At 36.7% G+C, this 16,443-nt stretch overlaps 1 protein-coding gene across 8 annotated transcripts in view; it reads right to left on the reverse strand.

The window, feature by feature from the left end:
- The window catches only part of LOC110454943 (MAP/microtubule affinity-regulating kinase 3-like), a 48,702-nt gene extending 35,734 nt beyond the window's left edge, over window positions 1-12,968 (reverse strand). For all 8 annotated transcript variants that reach the window (XM_021504767.1, XM_021504765.1, XM_021504766.1 and 5 more), the window contains exons 1-6: window positions 12,486-12,968; window positions 12,242-12,394; window positions 7,149-7,202; window positions 2,856-2,904; window positions 1,786-1,851; window positions 1,321-1,391 (exon numbers count right to left, since the gene is read on the reverse strand). In XM_021504767.1, the coding sequence (XP_021360442.1) occupies window positions 1,321-1,391; window positions 1,786-1,851; window positions 2,856-2,904; window positions 7,149-7,202; window positions 12,242-12,394; window positions 12,486-12,542 (450 nt within the window). In that variant the 5' untranslated portion in view covers window positions 12,543-12,968. The remainder of the gene's footprint in view (window positions 1-1,320; window positions 1,392-1,785; window positions 1,852-2,855; window positions 2,905-7,148; window positions 7,203-12,241; window positions 12,395-12,485) is intronic.
- Between the last annotated feature and the right edge of the window lie 3,475 nt (window positions 12,969-16,443).

A 16,443-nucleotide genomic window follows, 5' to 3' on the forward strand; every position in this document is an offset into this window, starting at 1 on the left:
TGTATTTAAATTTCCAAATTCCAAACTTGTTTTAGACATGCAAGGTTAGGGAACTATTGCTGATCAGAAGCCTCAGTTTGTGTGGATGACCATATTGTAAGTCCAGGGTGTGAGCACACTGTTGTTCTATATTTTTTACTCACAGAGCACTGTTGTTGATTTTTTTATCAGTATATCTTTATCTTTTGTTTCCATTAAAAAGTTCTGTAGTGTGCAGATTTCTTTTCAGAAGCAATTTATTGACAGTATTGAAAAGGTTCCAAATCATACTCATAGTTCGTTTTTTGGCATTAAGAGATTGCGACAAACATGTTTTTTTCCAAATTGGTCATGTTCTAAATATATCATAAGAACACATTCTCCATTTTTGTCTATTCTGTCTCTAAATGTATATGTATGGCCTAATCCAATATTCCAGTACTGTAAAGCAGATCTTTTCTGAAATGTGCTACGTGATTAACAGGATTCTTCTTTACCACTAGCTAATAAATACATAAAACTGCTAGGGTATTGTTTTTCTGAAAATTGAAAAAATGTTACCAAATACAAGAGATTCATAAATCTTATTTATCCCACCTGAATCATCACAACCACTTATACAAATTGAAGGACTACACTTACGTGTACCCCAACACCTCCTGTCGACTCACAACAACAGCTGGTTCACCTGCACTAGTGATACCATAACACCACCAACACATACACTTATTGATATGCAATTCATCCAATACTTAATGTTTCGTGTCACTTCAATGTAAAGTTGGACTTTGAGGCTGTACAACTAATTTGTTTAATCTTATAGCTGATCATTTTTATAACTGAAAACCTAAAACACACTTTATTGTGAAGACCATCACTGCATCAGGACATGCTGCCATGGTTGTAACAAGCATGTCGTTGAAATGGAACCATTGTCAGCTTTTGTTATGTTGGAAGGTTTCAAAGTTTACTTACAAAATAAACAAAATTGGCCTATAATTAATCCACTTCAACATTCTACACGATTTGAATTAAACATTGGGCCATTAGGCAACGCAATACTTGGTGAATGTTAATTTGTGTTATCAAACAGGATAAAACTCTCTTAATGTCAACTATGCTTTCAGTTTGACAGCATTGTATACATTATTGTATTCCATTATGTATGATGAATACAGGCTCTGTCAGACAATGCACAGGAAAAAAAGGGTAGAAATGCAATCAACTGAAAATGCTCATCAAGCTAGAGTTCTACACAAACCACAGACGAATATAAGTACAAGCCTGCTCAGAAACTGTCTAAACTATTTCAGGTAATGGTGCAAGAAAAAAACAACTCACCTGTCTAAACTTGGCTCGAGCTTCCTTTTCTTTCATTCTACCATGTGCAACAAGATAGTCGAACACCTCACCTGAAATGTAGAAAACACAAGTGTTTTCAGGGTAACCCCATAAATAATCGTGTCAACATGTAGTGCTAAGAAGATGATAGAAATCACTTAAGTCTGAACAGGCTAGCTGGCAGCATGGAAGGTACTCTGACCTTTCTTTAGAGCTCTATAGCAACGCAAAAAACTCATCACGCACAATTCAATAATACACAACACCAGCTAGCAATACTAATGGAAACCTACTGGCTCTACACCTTTACCAATTTGTGTGTGACCGTGCCAACAATCTTCCAATATCTCAACACATTCTACTTATCTAACCTGCTGTGCTTACACTAGGAAATCTGCCCTATGTTTAACACTGATGAAATGATAATATTACGATAGTTGCATCTCTAGGATTATACTGGCTTACCTCCACTGGCATATTCCATCACTAAATACAGCGTCTTTTCTGTCTCTATCACCTCAAACAATTTGACTGTAAAACAAAGGATTTAAATTTTAATGAAGGATAAAATTGTTTCTGGTTATTACTTAATCATAAAGCTTTTGATTATTACTTAATCATAAAGCTTTTATCGATTAGTCTAGATATTAAGAGTTCAACTTTTCCATACATACTTCCATCCAAATACTGTAATTACATAATATACTAAAATGTTATTACTGGTACATGTATACATATCAATGATGATGAGTTGTCATATGGTTGTCAATTTAATGATTTTTTATTGTATAGCATTCATCACAAGAAAATTGTTCAATTTCATAGTAAGTCATTTGCATAATTAGTTTTGTCTAGAAGTGTTTAATCATTGCCAATACTTAAAATCGTTCAGCGTTTTAGTGAACTGTACATGTGGCATGGTCTACATTGTATGTGAATGAGATGAGCTTCTCTGCTAATTTTCTATCTCAATTGTTTACTTAACCCCTAGATGTACTCTTCTAGGACCGAGATTTATTTCCTGTAATACTGAATAGCATCATCCCACTTGCTGCAAGCTGTTTAACACTAGGCCCTTTCTCTGGTGGTTCAATGGTGGACCAAGATTTTCTGTTGGTAAATTGCCGGTAAAAATAGAGGGATTTGGAAAACAGATGGCATTGTATCAGTTTCCTTACTAAACAAGCTCACAGGCAAAACTCCAGGTTTGAATTATAGAGGTGGCTGAATGTTTGGTAGATCTGGCTGTCTACATGGATACAACTTGGAACAATGAGCAGACAGGTTTTCCATTAGAATCTAATTTGCTTTACAGGTGGTTTCAAAACAGGGCCCCAACTACAATATCATCTACTTCTTTATTACATAATACCTTACAGATTTGAATTAGTTACTCTCTTTAGAAAAAATGGTAAGTTTCTGGTTTGAACACAAATGTTAGATGTTCTATTGGTAACCCCCTGCAGATTTCTAATAATTCAGTAATTGTTTTAACACACCAATAAAATGTTTCTATCCCAGAAAATTAATTTTACCTATATTGGGGTGATCAAGTAACTTCATGATTCTCACTTCTCGGAACAGCTGAAAAAGAAAAGAAACACTCATTGTTTACAACAATTAAATAATTTCTACAAAAACATATTTTAGGAAATTTCCTAATTACCAGCATTTGTTTAGGTTGATGATAATTTTCTATAAATGCTGTTGATAGTCAGTGATTGACATAGCATGCCCGAACACATTCATATATTAAAACCATCTTGCAGGGCTCGCGATGTGGCTACTTAGTTTTTTTAAATGGTGAAACTCTGTATCTTTGTCCCAGAAAACGATATCTGTCTACTCGAGCTCACGTGTGTATTGTGGCTGACACTGATTGTGTAAACATAATCAGGGCCATCACAGATCAGCACACGCGCTGTATGACTGCAAGTTAATTAACAGTTTAATGCTTTTGTCTAAGTTGTAATGTCAATTATCAAGCTTCAGCTGGCAAAAGGTGTTATAATTCTTTAAAATAATGGACAGTGGGGTCAAGTTAATTGGATGACCCATTGACGTTGAGAAAACAGTCTGATAATATAAGCGAGTCACGCATAGGTGATTTCGCACACGTACATTTGGCGGCGCCGTTAAACCGATCTGATAAACTCGTTCAAACACTGTATCAAACAAATTTATGTGTTCAGTATATTTAAATTAGTGAACATGGTATTCATTTACCTTTTCCAGTACAGTAGCAAGCATAAATACGGCTAATATGCTTGATTAGAAAGTGTAAGTATGGCCATGTCAAAGTGCCAATTTTCGGCCTTTCAGATCACTTCAAACGATAGGCCAATATCGTATACCTGTGTACTTTCGTGGTAAGACGTTTTAAAATTACAAGTGATTGAGGAAAGTTATTTAGCATCGCAGTCAGTTATGCAGTTTTAAGAACAGCAAACTGTTCAGAATGACTTCGACGGTCACTTAAATTAGGTGCCAATCGACAACACGTGCACGGGAATGACTAAGTTGCGCAATGTGATGTGCTTCCGATTTATATCGAAGGGTTGGTCAATACCGTTATATATTTGTCCTTTTCCTTTCAAATGTGTTCTACTGTCATATACATTTGAAATGTGTTGTCTTTTTAAATATATAAAAAAACATACACATAAAACATGAATTACGGTGAATGTAAACACAGGAAAAATAATTATCAATATTGCATCACTGAGGCTACTTTTGATTTGGATTTTATTAGTTTTTTTTTATTGAAGGCATGGAATTAAAGGCGAATAATATCTTAAAATTTAAACTTTTCAACCTAGATTTTTTTTTACATTTCCTATGTCAAGAAAATGAGATATTTTTTTAAGTCATATTTTCTTAAAATTACAGCCATGTAATCTGAATGTATTAAAACATATCACATTATGGATTGAATTATGAACATGATGTATGCTTTTTTTTAATTTTAACCGAGTACTCCTTAATTTAACATCATGTTGAATATTATTGCACTTCAAAAAATATTAAATATTTAATGATTTTAACAGTTGGGGGCCGAGAAAGTATGGCCACTGTTCAAAAAAAAATTGGCTACTGAAATTCCAACATGGCTACTCTTTTGGCTACTGATTTTTTAGGTCCAGGGTGAGCCCTGTCTTGTATACAAATTTACTCCAACCTGAAAATGTACACATCTGACTATTTGTCATTAGTTGAAATAAATTCAACTTATAAATCCAAACATCGGTTATGATGATATGCATTCAGGACACTTTTAAGCCAGCTCCCTATTTTTTTGAGGAAATTATTTCATGCCGTGATTTGGGAACAATAACTTAAATTATCTCTAATTCAACCAGTTTGAACAAAATATACACCCACCCTCTCCAAAATTCAGTGATCCATGCCACCCATTTCAGAATGTTTTCTCTCAAATATGGTGTGATCTACTATAGCATATATAATATAGATTATACAACTAGATAATTGTAGGAATAGACATGTAATTTTAAAGGAAATGTAAAACATTTTCAAGAAAACTGCACTGTATTCATCAACTTTTCAACATAAAATCAATAGCCATGGACCCCAATAATTCATTATCAAAAAATATCACAGGTCTGCAGTTGCTGAATAGGGAACCCAGATTATCATTAGCCTGTAAAATGTGCAGCCACTAAAAGACAAATTCAGCAGAACAGACCACAAGACATCGATGACAAAAGCAGAGTGTATAAATGACTCACCCAATGTCAACACCAAATTGTATGCTACACCTACTCCTGAAAGTAGACAAGCTGGCATCAAGTTGTGCACAGCTTGGATTTGATTGGGCCTTCCACAACATCCATAAACTACCACTGACAACCTGGCATTGAGCAGTGTACAACTGGGAATTATTGGGGCTATTGACAATATCCTTGTACAAATGTAGTATAAATCGAACAGGAACAACTTGGCATATTTTCCTGTACAGTTATAATTAGGGCTTGAAACCTCAGTGATGATGTACTACCAAACAAAGAAAACATTATTGAGCAGTTTAGCAGTGTACAGCTAGACTGGCCATGGATGGACCCACTGGTGACAACCATGTACTGGAGCCATTTATAATATTAATGTACCCTCAGTGATGATGTACTACCAAACAAAGAAAACATTATTGAGCAGTTTAGCAGTGTGCAGCTAGACTGGCCATGGATGGACCCACTGGTGACAACCATGTACTGGAGCCATTTATAATATTAATGTACCCATGTACTATCTACCACAGACCACCTGGTATTCAGCGGGACCCACTGATGACAACCATGTATTGGAGCCATTGATAATATTAATGTACCCATTTACTTCCTAACACAGACGACCTGGTATAGAGCAGTTTAGCAGTCTACAGCTGGACTTGATGGAGACACGGATGACCACCATGTACTGGAGCCACTGATAATGTTAATGTAAAGGTGTAGCCATGTACTACCTAACACAGACAACCGATGTACTACCAAACAAAGAAAACATGATTGAGCAGTTTAGCATTGTACAGCTAGACTGGCCATGGATGGACCCACTGGTGACAACCATGTACTGGAGCCATTTATAATATTAATGTACCCATGTACTCCCTAACACAGACAACCTGGTATTGAGCAGTTTCGCAGTGTATAGCTGGACTTGATGGAGACACAGATGACAACCATGTACTGGAGCCACTGATAATATTAATGTACCCATGTACTATCTACCACAGACCACCTGGTATTCAGCGGTGTACAGCTGGGACTTGATGGGGCACAACTGATCGAATTGAACACAGAAAACCTGGTTAATGAGCTGCATTAATCTGGGGCTTGATGGGACTGCAGTGACAACATCCATGCACTTTAAAACATTGACAACAAGGTGTGTCTCTGTTAGGCCACAGTACTTCTATGTACTATCTAACAGATAATAAACGCTGAGCTGGTACAGCTGGGGCACCAGTGATAACCTGTCCCCTCTCCCCTAGCCTGGCAACAAGTGAATTCCACTGTTAACTTACGTTTCCATTATCATGATCATCATTAGCTTTTTGTTATCTACAATATATTTACATCTTGCATCAAAAAGTATCTAAAGGTTTATAGATTACAGGATGAATAATATAATAATATATTGTAGTGTTTAAAGGGGCTGGTCGGCGGAAAAAAATACAAAATAAATGGGTCTAAATGCGTTCTCTGGCCTTCCAAAAGTTATACCACGGCATTATGATGGCCGAGTTCTGCTTGCAATGTCCAGTTTTGACCACTGAAATCTCGGGGAAGCCCCGCGTAAATTTAGCGCAGATCTATTTATATATGTCACATGGTTGTTTCGAAAGTGAGGCAGTGAAGATAACAACAATAGCATGCCGTCATGTGCCATGTCGGACTCAACTAGCAGACAAGACAGCAATACTATACGTAAATAATTGTTTTCACCGGTCATGTATGATTCAAGTGTAGTATTCCTACCTATATGTTGTTGTTATTTGTAACGGTATTGATACCTCGTGCCTGTCATGTCTTTTGCATGCATCTTTTTCTTTCGCCGCGATGTTTACATTTGGCCTTGTTGATGACGCGCGTGCGGTAAAATTACATCACTGATCTGGGTCAATTGAGAGTTTTAGACTGTCAGGTGACGATTTATGATTTCTTTAATATAATTATAATTTTTACTTTTAGGGAGTGAATTTCAGCCAAATTTGTATCGGTATATTTCATAAGAAGGTATTTAAACATGTGTATGCCATTTTAGCCAATATGATTTTTTTTCCCCCGACCAGCCCCTTTAATTAATTTACATACCTTTTGTAGACTTGATGGATTTAACTGTGTCTTGTCAATGATCTTGATGGCCACCTGAAATGTACAGAAAAACAATGGGTTAGGACTGTAAATAGAATAAACTTAACGGGTCAGATACACATGTTCAGGAGGCATTCAAAACAAAAAACATACAATTGTCATTTGGACAATTGCAAAATGACACAAAACATATATATAGGTGTCAGTGTGTACAATATTATCAAATATGAATGGAATCTTAAATATCTAGCCAGTCAGAACAGTTTACTTTATTTACAATGTTTGTACTTTTTTGCAAAATCCAATTAAGAAACAATCTTCATTCAAAACCAGCTGCACCTGTGATTAAATGCAAATCATTAAGAAATATAAATAGTGTACAACTTGAAAAGAGGCTTCATTCTTTACGGACCAAAACCACATTAATTAACAACATTAACACAACGTTAGATGAAAATGTGATGAGGAAAAAGGAAGGGACTTAAAGTGATCACAGACACCAGTCAAACCACCCCAGTCAGAATCTCCTAGTCTGGATTATTAACTTGTAATTACATTAAAGAAATCGTTTGAAGCTGCTAGCTGTGTGTTATGATATGCAGTATAGGCCCTAAATAAATCCAACCTTGATGAATCACCAGTGTACCAAGCACACTAAATTACAGACCCATGTGGCTTTATACTATATATATACATACACAGGCATATTTTCATAACACAGCATGCTTAGAATATCAAAACAACATCATCTGACTAAAACTCTGGCCAACTCCCCTCATCCTGTGTGTCACTAACTCACTATATGTATTTATAGGAATAAATGAGAAGAGTAAGCTGGAGCTATACCCTTCGCCCCTTATCATGACCTATAATTTCCACAGGAGAATTACATTTTCCCTAAACCATATTTTTGGTGAAAAAACATGTCTGCATTTAATTTCTTTTGATCCGTACAGCAGATTTCTAATGAACCAAAGATGTCTAGAGATAACTTTCACATGCCATTTATAAACGTTATACATCACTCCATATAACGCATTAAGGGCTTTTAATGAAACATATACATTTATAGTTGTTTGCATTTCAGTCATGTTCATTTGTATATTGTTTGATAATTTATGCCACACAAACAGTTGTGTTAATTCTTGCTCTAATTAAATATAATGTTTACAATGCAAATGAAGATTTAACATCTTTAATAGATGGTGTTTGAATTTGAAGTGTAAATAGACACCTCAATACTAATATTCACAACAAAAAGCAAAGCTAACATGTGTCTATTATTACTTTTCTTTTAACTGTTTTTGTTCTTATTCAGTAGTGATAGCTTTAAGTATTGTTTTAGTTTTTTTTAGTTTCATGATATTCCTCTTACAAACATTTTTATACACAACTTATAATATGAATACTTAGTGAACAAAATAATGAGTAGATTGGGTCATATGTATTTTCCATGAATATCTTAAATGTAAAATCTATACCATTATGAAACCAGAAATCCTGACATATCGATTATAAAAAGAGTAAAACTCCAAATAATGCCAAACATCTTTTCTGAGAAGACTACAGTTGCAGAGTGATTTATAAATGGGTATACCTAGATAGTGATGACATTCTCTGACATCAGAGGTTATGAGAAATTGGTGATTTCCTCCCTCTCTTAGCGCTTAGTTTCAGACAACTCTTTCGTCCAGTAATTTATGACTATCTACACAGGTCAAGAAATGTCTACCCATCTGCCTAGAATAGCCACTTAAAACACAAAGGGCATCAGCAGCTACAGCAACAGTAGATAACACATGACTTGGGCTTTGTACTTTGCTTTTCTGGTGATAGTCCAGACATCAACACAGAAATATGTGGGTGTATTGTCTCGCAGAAACGTTTACAAAAATAAATCGACATTCCATTTATGCATATAATATATATTTAAGGGAATCCAATAAGCCCATAGACCTGTGCTAAAAAATACCATTTTTTAAAGCTGCCAAAGAGTAATATCAAGATCACCAATATTGGACTCCACCCATCCACTCTTCACTAGTATTATAAATACTATACCCTGGGAATGCATGAAGATGTATACTTTTCATATTCTTTTAAATAAGTTGAAATTTCTTGATTTTATACTTTAAAGTTCAAATAATTTCAATTTTACTTAAAAAGTAATTTACAAAAGTTTATCCCCACTTCCCCTTTGCTCCAGCATTAAATCCCCTAGGCAAAGGGATACAAAAAAAATGTACTACAAATCTATTTAAACTCCTTTCATCTGTTCTGGACAAGAAGTTTTTAAAAGGGAAAGTTGACAGTAGATAACTTATGTCATGGCATCTTGATTGTTTACATACAGTACATTATAATGAATCAAAAACCTGCATAACGCAAACAATAACGGGACCATATTATTGTTTATATTTTCAAATCCCTGATCAAATTTACATTAAGACAAATCTTCAGTGATCAATCTGTAATCTGCCATTACAGTACAGATTTCACCATGTACATTTTCAGCATTTTCAGACATTCTATGAGTGAAATAAAAACTCAGTACAAGACTTTAAACTTGCACAGAATTATCACTGAATTTTCCCTCTGTAAATATACTGTATGTTGTTTCTATTCTATGTCAAACCAACTTGACACAGTTAATATAGCCATGTCCTAAAGTACCTTGAACCCCACTCCTGTGCATTGATGTGTAATTATGGTTTCACAATTGCATACATTGCTCCCGATCTACTAGCATCAGTATGTTATTGTAAGTGTAGGGTTGCTGATTTTCAGACACGAACGTGTTTCCTGATGAAGTGTTATGTAGCTTGTCAATATGCTGAGCTCTTCCCCACATTACAACATCAATAACGGTCTGCCTCAATATGATGTGTAAATGCTGTGATCAATACACATAGAACTAACACAAACATGGGGCATTATCATGCAAGGTGAATAACGTCTACACATTAAAAATATCATTTCCATATATCAATTGACCAAAGATTTCCCATTTTCAACAACATTACAACATATCTGTCATTTTAACTACCTCAAAACTAGCAATTGTATACTGCATCATTGTATTCATAATTATCCAACAATGCAAGTATTTCTGTTAAGCCTCATTATTACAAAATGAAACCCTGAAACACCTCACAAGCATAAAATAACATCCATCTTGGCATTTGTATGACCCAAGAATATTACGCATCTTGACATCTGATAGGGTGACATGACCCCAGAAAAAACATGCACCTTGGCATCAATATAGGACACATGATTAATTAAAACGAGTTGGTATTTACATGGAACTAGTATAAGCTGTATAACATATACCTGTTATCTAAATATGGCCCAAGAATAAGATACACACTGTGTCGCCCCAGATTAACATATCCAGTCAGATCGCCAGTGCATGGCCCCAGAATAACATACACTTGTCATCTGTACACATGGCCCCAGAATAACACACCCAGTCACATGCTCATTAATCATGGCCCAAAAAACCACATAACCAGTCAGATCACCTGTATACAAGGTCCCAGAGTAACACACCCGGTCACCTATACATGGCCCGGGAATAACATGCCCTGTCAGATCACCTGTACATAGCCTCAGAATAACATACACCTGTCATATACACACATGGCCCCAGAATAACACACCAAGTCGCATGTTCATGGCCCCAAAATAACATACCCAGTCGGATCACCTGTATACAAGGCCCAAGAGTAACACACCCAGTCACCTGTACATGGCCCGGGAATAACATGCCCAGTCAGATCACCTGTACATAGCCTCAGAATAACATACACCTGTCATATACACACATGGCCCCAGAATAACACACCAAGTCGCATGTTCATGGCCCCAAAATAACATACCCAGTCGGATCACCAGTATACAAGGCCCAAGAGTAACACACCCAGTCACCTGTACATGGTCCCAGAATAACAAACCCAGTACATAGCTTCAGAAAAGTACACACTCGTTTGTACATGGCCTAAATAAGAATAACATACACCTGTCATCAGTACATGGCCTAATAATATAACATTCACAATGCCATTTGTACACATGGCCCCAGAATAACAGACACTTGGTCATCTGTACAGTCCCAGAGTAACATTCACGCTGTTAGTGTTATCTGTATGTACTGTACATGGCCCCAAAATAACATTCCCCAGAATAACATTCTCACTGCTATAACAGTCATCCTGCAGTCATCTGTACTCATGACCCCAGAATAACATTCACTATTATCTGTTCACACGGCCCCAGAATAACATTCACACTTTTATCTGTTATGTACACATGGTCCAAGTATAACAGGCACTCGTGTCATCTGTACACATGGCCCCAGAATAACATTCACAATGCCATCCATACAAATGGCCCAAAATTAACATTCGCACTGTTATCTGTACTGTATGTGGTGTACATAGCCCCAGTATAACACTCACACTGTTATCTGTACTGTATGCAGTATACATCAACTACATTGCCCAAGTATAACAGACACCTTGTCATTCGTACCAATGGGGCCAGAATAATATGTACTTCGAAAATCTGGGACATTCTAATGGATATCTCAAAAATAATGCAGTTGTCTTGAAGACTTCATTTTTTACAGTAGGCTGCTACAGGCTACCCCAACCATCATTCTCAAAACATGATCCAATATGACACGACAGACCAGTTTTGTAATTTGTAGCACCTGGACGTCAAAAAATGACATTGGCATTCAATATACTCAGAAAATCATTTCAAGAGTACCACCAAACTATAAACGTCACTGCAAGTTAATAAAATTTACAAGCTATATGCTAACAAATTAAATCTGCATATCTTAACTTTGCATCTACTCATGCATGTTCCTTTAATAACTAAAAAGAACCATATACAATGACAGTGATCAGAGCCTACATGAAGGCTAATGACCTTATGCTTATAAACCCTCTTCATGTTTTTTGACATATCCGAATCTGTGTCAACAAACTGACAGTTTATCAGCTGTTCCGACTAAGCACAGAGGCAACGCCTTCGTCGCACAAGGAGGCGATCATGGAAAGGTCTAATGCAAATAAAATACTTACTTCTCGTCCTGTCGGCACATGCTTGGCTAGTTTCACTTTTGCAAAATTTCCTTTGCCGATTGTCTTGATCAGCCGGTATTTGCCGATGTGAGGCTCGTCAGCGGTTCGACTCCTCGACGACGTAATACGAGGGTTTGCATTATCATCTTTTGGCTATAATACACAGAAAGGGACATTTGTTAAGTATGGAATTTTCTAAGACATTGCTTTCATATGTGTTCAACTTAATCGAGCATATACTCACATGATGATCGACTGTCACCGATTCGTGCACGGTTTGGAGAGGTGCTCGGGTCGACATGTTGAATATAATTACTCGAGATGAACAGGTAGATGCGACGGAAATTGACGTTTCCTGGGGCTGAGAGATAGCATAGATCTTGTTATGAAAGATCCAACTAAAAACAATACCCTCATTCAATGGAAAACGACGTTAATCTGCACAAAACGACCCTTACACCGGTGTTTTTCGACAAATATCGGGGTCATTCAAGGCACCGAACGTATCTATCAGTGCCCTTGGGTCCCTGGAAAATGGCCTTCTTATAATGAATTTGAACCAGTTATCCATTTACACAGGACTGTACGGATGGGCCATTGTCATTTCTGAAGAAATGGCAGCCGCAATGTCCTTCCAAACGTCCTGATGATGACACATAAATACTAAATAAATCCCCTCTGTCAAGTAACCAAAATGGCCGACTTCTCCTTTCCACGCCAAATTCCGAGAGTCGTGCGCACCTTAGCCAGTTATTCGGGTTTTTCATTGGAGGAAAGCATTTGCTATGACATCATCGAACCCTAAACAGCTGAGAGCACTGAAAATAAGGAAACTGGATAAAAATACTAGAAATAACATCGTTGCTTCTTATAATCGGTATACTTTGTGTTGATAATAATATAGAATCGTATATCTCGTTATTTAATTGACACATGTTTACTTATGGAAAAGTGGCTATGCCCATGCTGCAAAGATTAATGCATTTTTTTTTTATAGAAATATCGTCTATAAGTCTCACTCTTTTTCTTATTATTAGTGGTTGCCTAATATAAATATAGATTTCCATTTCACAGATTATTTTTTAATGCAATCATTAATAAAGCCAACAAATAAGAATGCAGCTTCTAACGGAGGCATTTTATTATGTATGTACAGTGAATTATAAATTAATCAAAATTCTTCCAAATTAAAGTGTGTTTGGATGGAGGTAAATATAACATTCACGTCAGCCTTCATGCAACCGCCAAGACATTAATACTTTATTAAATAAACCAACATATTTAACAAGTTAAAATGGAATAACAAATGGATTGAGATACAATTTTTGAGTTGCATCGATTCATGTCATAATGTATCAGTCCCATTTCTGAGCTAGTTTTAGACAGGTTTATAAAATGTTAGCCAATGTAGGTTCTGCATGTTAATTGTGATCCAACATTTGTAAGAAGTGGAGATTGTATTTTGAGACAATGATTCGAGGAAACGATCATACATTTTTTTAAGATCATCATCCTAATCATTTCAAGTAAAAACTTTGACAGAAGCGCGACAACTCGTACAGAACAATCGAAAGCACTTTGCAAAATAGAACATATTCGACAGTTGCATAAAAAAAGAAATTTGGTCATATTCTATATTTCACTATCGATAAACGAGGATGGCGTATTAAACGTCTCCATTTATCGACGAGGAAGGTCTTTATTGATTGATGAGGATGGAGTACAATCTGATGTTGACAGTGTGTGGTGCATCTCTATCGATTGATGGGGATGGTTTTCAATACGTCTCCACTGGTTGTTGGGGATGGTTTTCAATATGTCTCCAGTGATTGATGGGGATGGTGTTCAATACGTCTCCAGTGATTGATGGGGATGGTCAATACGTCTCCAGTGATTGATGAAGATGGTAATTAATATGTCTCCATTGGTTGATGAGGATGGTTATCAATATGTCTCCAATGATTGATGAAGATGGTAATTAATATATCCCCATTGGTTGATGGGGATGGTGTTCAATACGTCTCCAATGATTGATGAAGATGGTAATTAATATGTCCCCATTGGTTGATGGGGATGGTGTTCAATACGTCTCCAGTGATTGATGGGGATGGTTTTCAATACGTCTCTAGTGATTGATGAGGGCGGTGTTCAAAATGTCTCCATTGATTGATGGGAATGGTGTTCAAAATGTCTCCATTGATTGATGGGAATGGTGTTCAAAATGTCTACATTGATTGAAGGGGATGGTTATCAATATGTCTCCATTGATTGATGAGGATGGTGTTGGTAATTAATATGTCTCCATTGGTTGATGAGGATGGTTATCAATATGTCCCCAATGATTGATGAAGATGGTAATTAATATGTCCCCATTGGTTGATGGGGATGGTGTTCAACACGTCTCCAGTGATTGATGGGGATGGTTATCAATATGTCTCCATTGTTAATGGGGATGGTGTTTAATATGTCTCCATTGATTGATGGGGATGGTATTCAATACTTCTCCAGTGACTGATGGGGATGATGTTCAATACGTCTCAATTGATTGATGAAGATGTTGTTCAATATGTCTCAATTGATTGATGGGGATCGTGTTCAATACGTCCCCAGTGATTGATGGGGATAGTGTTCAATATGTCTCCATTGATTGATGAGGATGGTGTTCAATACGTCTTTACTAATTAATGGGAATGGTGTTCAATACGTCTTCAGTGATTGATGGGGATGGTAATCAATATGTCTCCGTTGATTGATGAGGATGGTGTTTAATACGTCTCCTGTGATTGATGGGGATGGTTATCAATATGTCCCCATTGGTTGATGGGGATGGTGTTCAATACGTCTCCAGTGATTGATGGGGATGGTTATCAATACGTCTCCATTGGTTGATAGGGATGGTTTTTCATACGTCTCCAGTGATTGATGGGGATGGTGTTCAATACGTCTCCAGTGATTGATGAGGATGGTGTTTAATATGTCTCCATTGATCGATGGGGATGGTTATCAATATGTCTTCAGTGACTGATGGGGATGGTGTTCAAAATGTCTCCATTGATTGATGAGAATGGTTATCAATATGTCTCAACTGATTGATGGGGATGCTGTTTAATATGTCTCCGTTGATTGATGAGGATGGTTTTCAATACGTCTTCAGTGATTGATGGGGATGGTGTTTAATACGTCTCCAGTGATTGATGGGGATGGTGTTCAATATGTCCCCATTGGTTGTTGGGGATGGTGTTCAATACGTCTCCAGTGATTGATGGGGATGGTGTTCAATACGTCTTCAGTGATTGATGGGAATGGTAATCAATATATCTGCAGTGATTGATGGGGATGGTGTTCAAAATGTCTCCATTGATTGATGGGAATGGTTATCAATATGTCTCCATTGGTTGATGGGGATGATGTTTAATATGTCTTTATTGATTAATGGGGATGGTGTTCAATACGTTTCAATACGTCTCCAGTGATTGATGGGGATGGTTCTCCATTGATTGATGGGAATGGTTATCAATATGTCTCCATTGTTGATGGGGATGGTGTTTAATATGTCTCCATTGATTAATGGGTATGATGTTCAATACTTCTCCAGTGACTGATGGGGATTGTGTTCAATACGTCTCAATTGATTGATGAAGATGTTGTTCAATATGTCTCCATTGATTGATGAGGATGGTGTTCAATACGTCTTCACTAATTAATGGGAATGGTGTTCAATACGTCTTCAGTGATTGATAGGGATGGTTTTCAATATGTCTCCGTTTATTGATGAGGATGGTGTTTAATACGTCTCCAGTGATTGATGGGGATGGTTATCAATACGTCTCCATTGGTTGATAGGGATGGTTTTCAATACGTCTCCAGTGATTGATGGGGATGGTGTTCAATTCATCTCCTGTGATTGATGAGGATGGTGTTTAATATGTCTCCATTGATCGATGGGGATGGTTATCAATATGTCTTCAGTGATTGATGGGGATGGTGTTCAATATGTCTCCATTGATTGATGAGAATGGTTATCAATATGTCTCAATTGATTGATGGGGATGCTGTTTAATATGTCTCCGTTGATTGATGAGGATGGTGTTCAATACGTCTTCAGTGATTGATGGGGATGGTGTTTAATACGTCTCCAGTGATTGATGGGGATGGTTATCAATATGTCCCCATTGGTTGTTGGGGATGGTGTTCAATACGTA

This window comes from Mizuhopecten yessoensis, unplaced genomic scaffold (assembly GCF_002113885.1).
Source record: "Mizuhopecten yessoensis strain PY_sf001 unplaced genomic scaffold, ASM211388v2 scaffold8111, whole genome shotgun sequence".
NCBI lineage: Eukaryota > Metazoa > Mollusca > Bivalvia > Pectinida > Pectinidae > Mizuhopecten > Mizuhopecten yessoensis.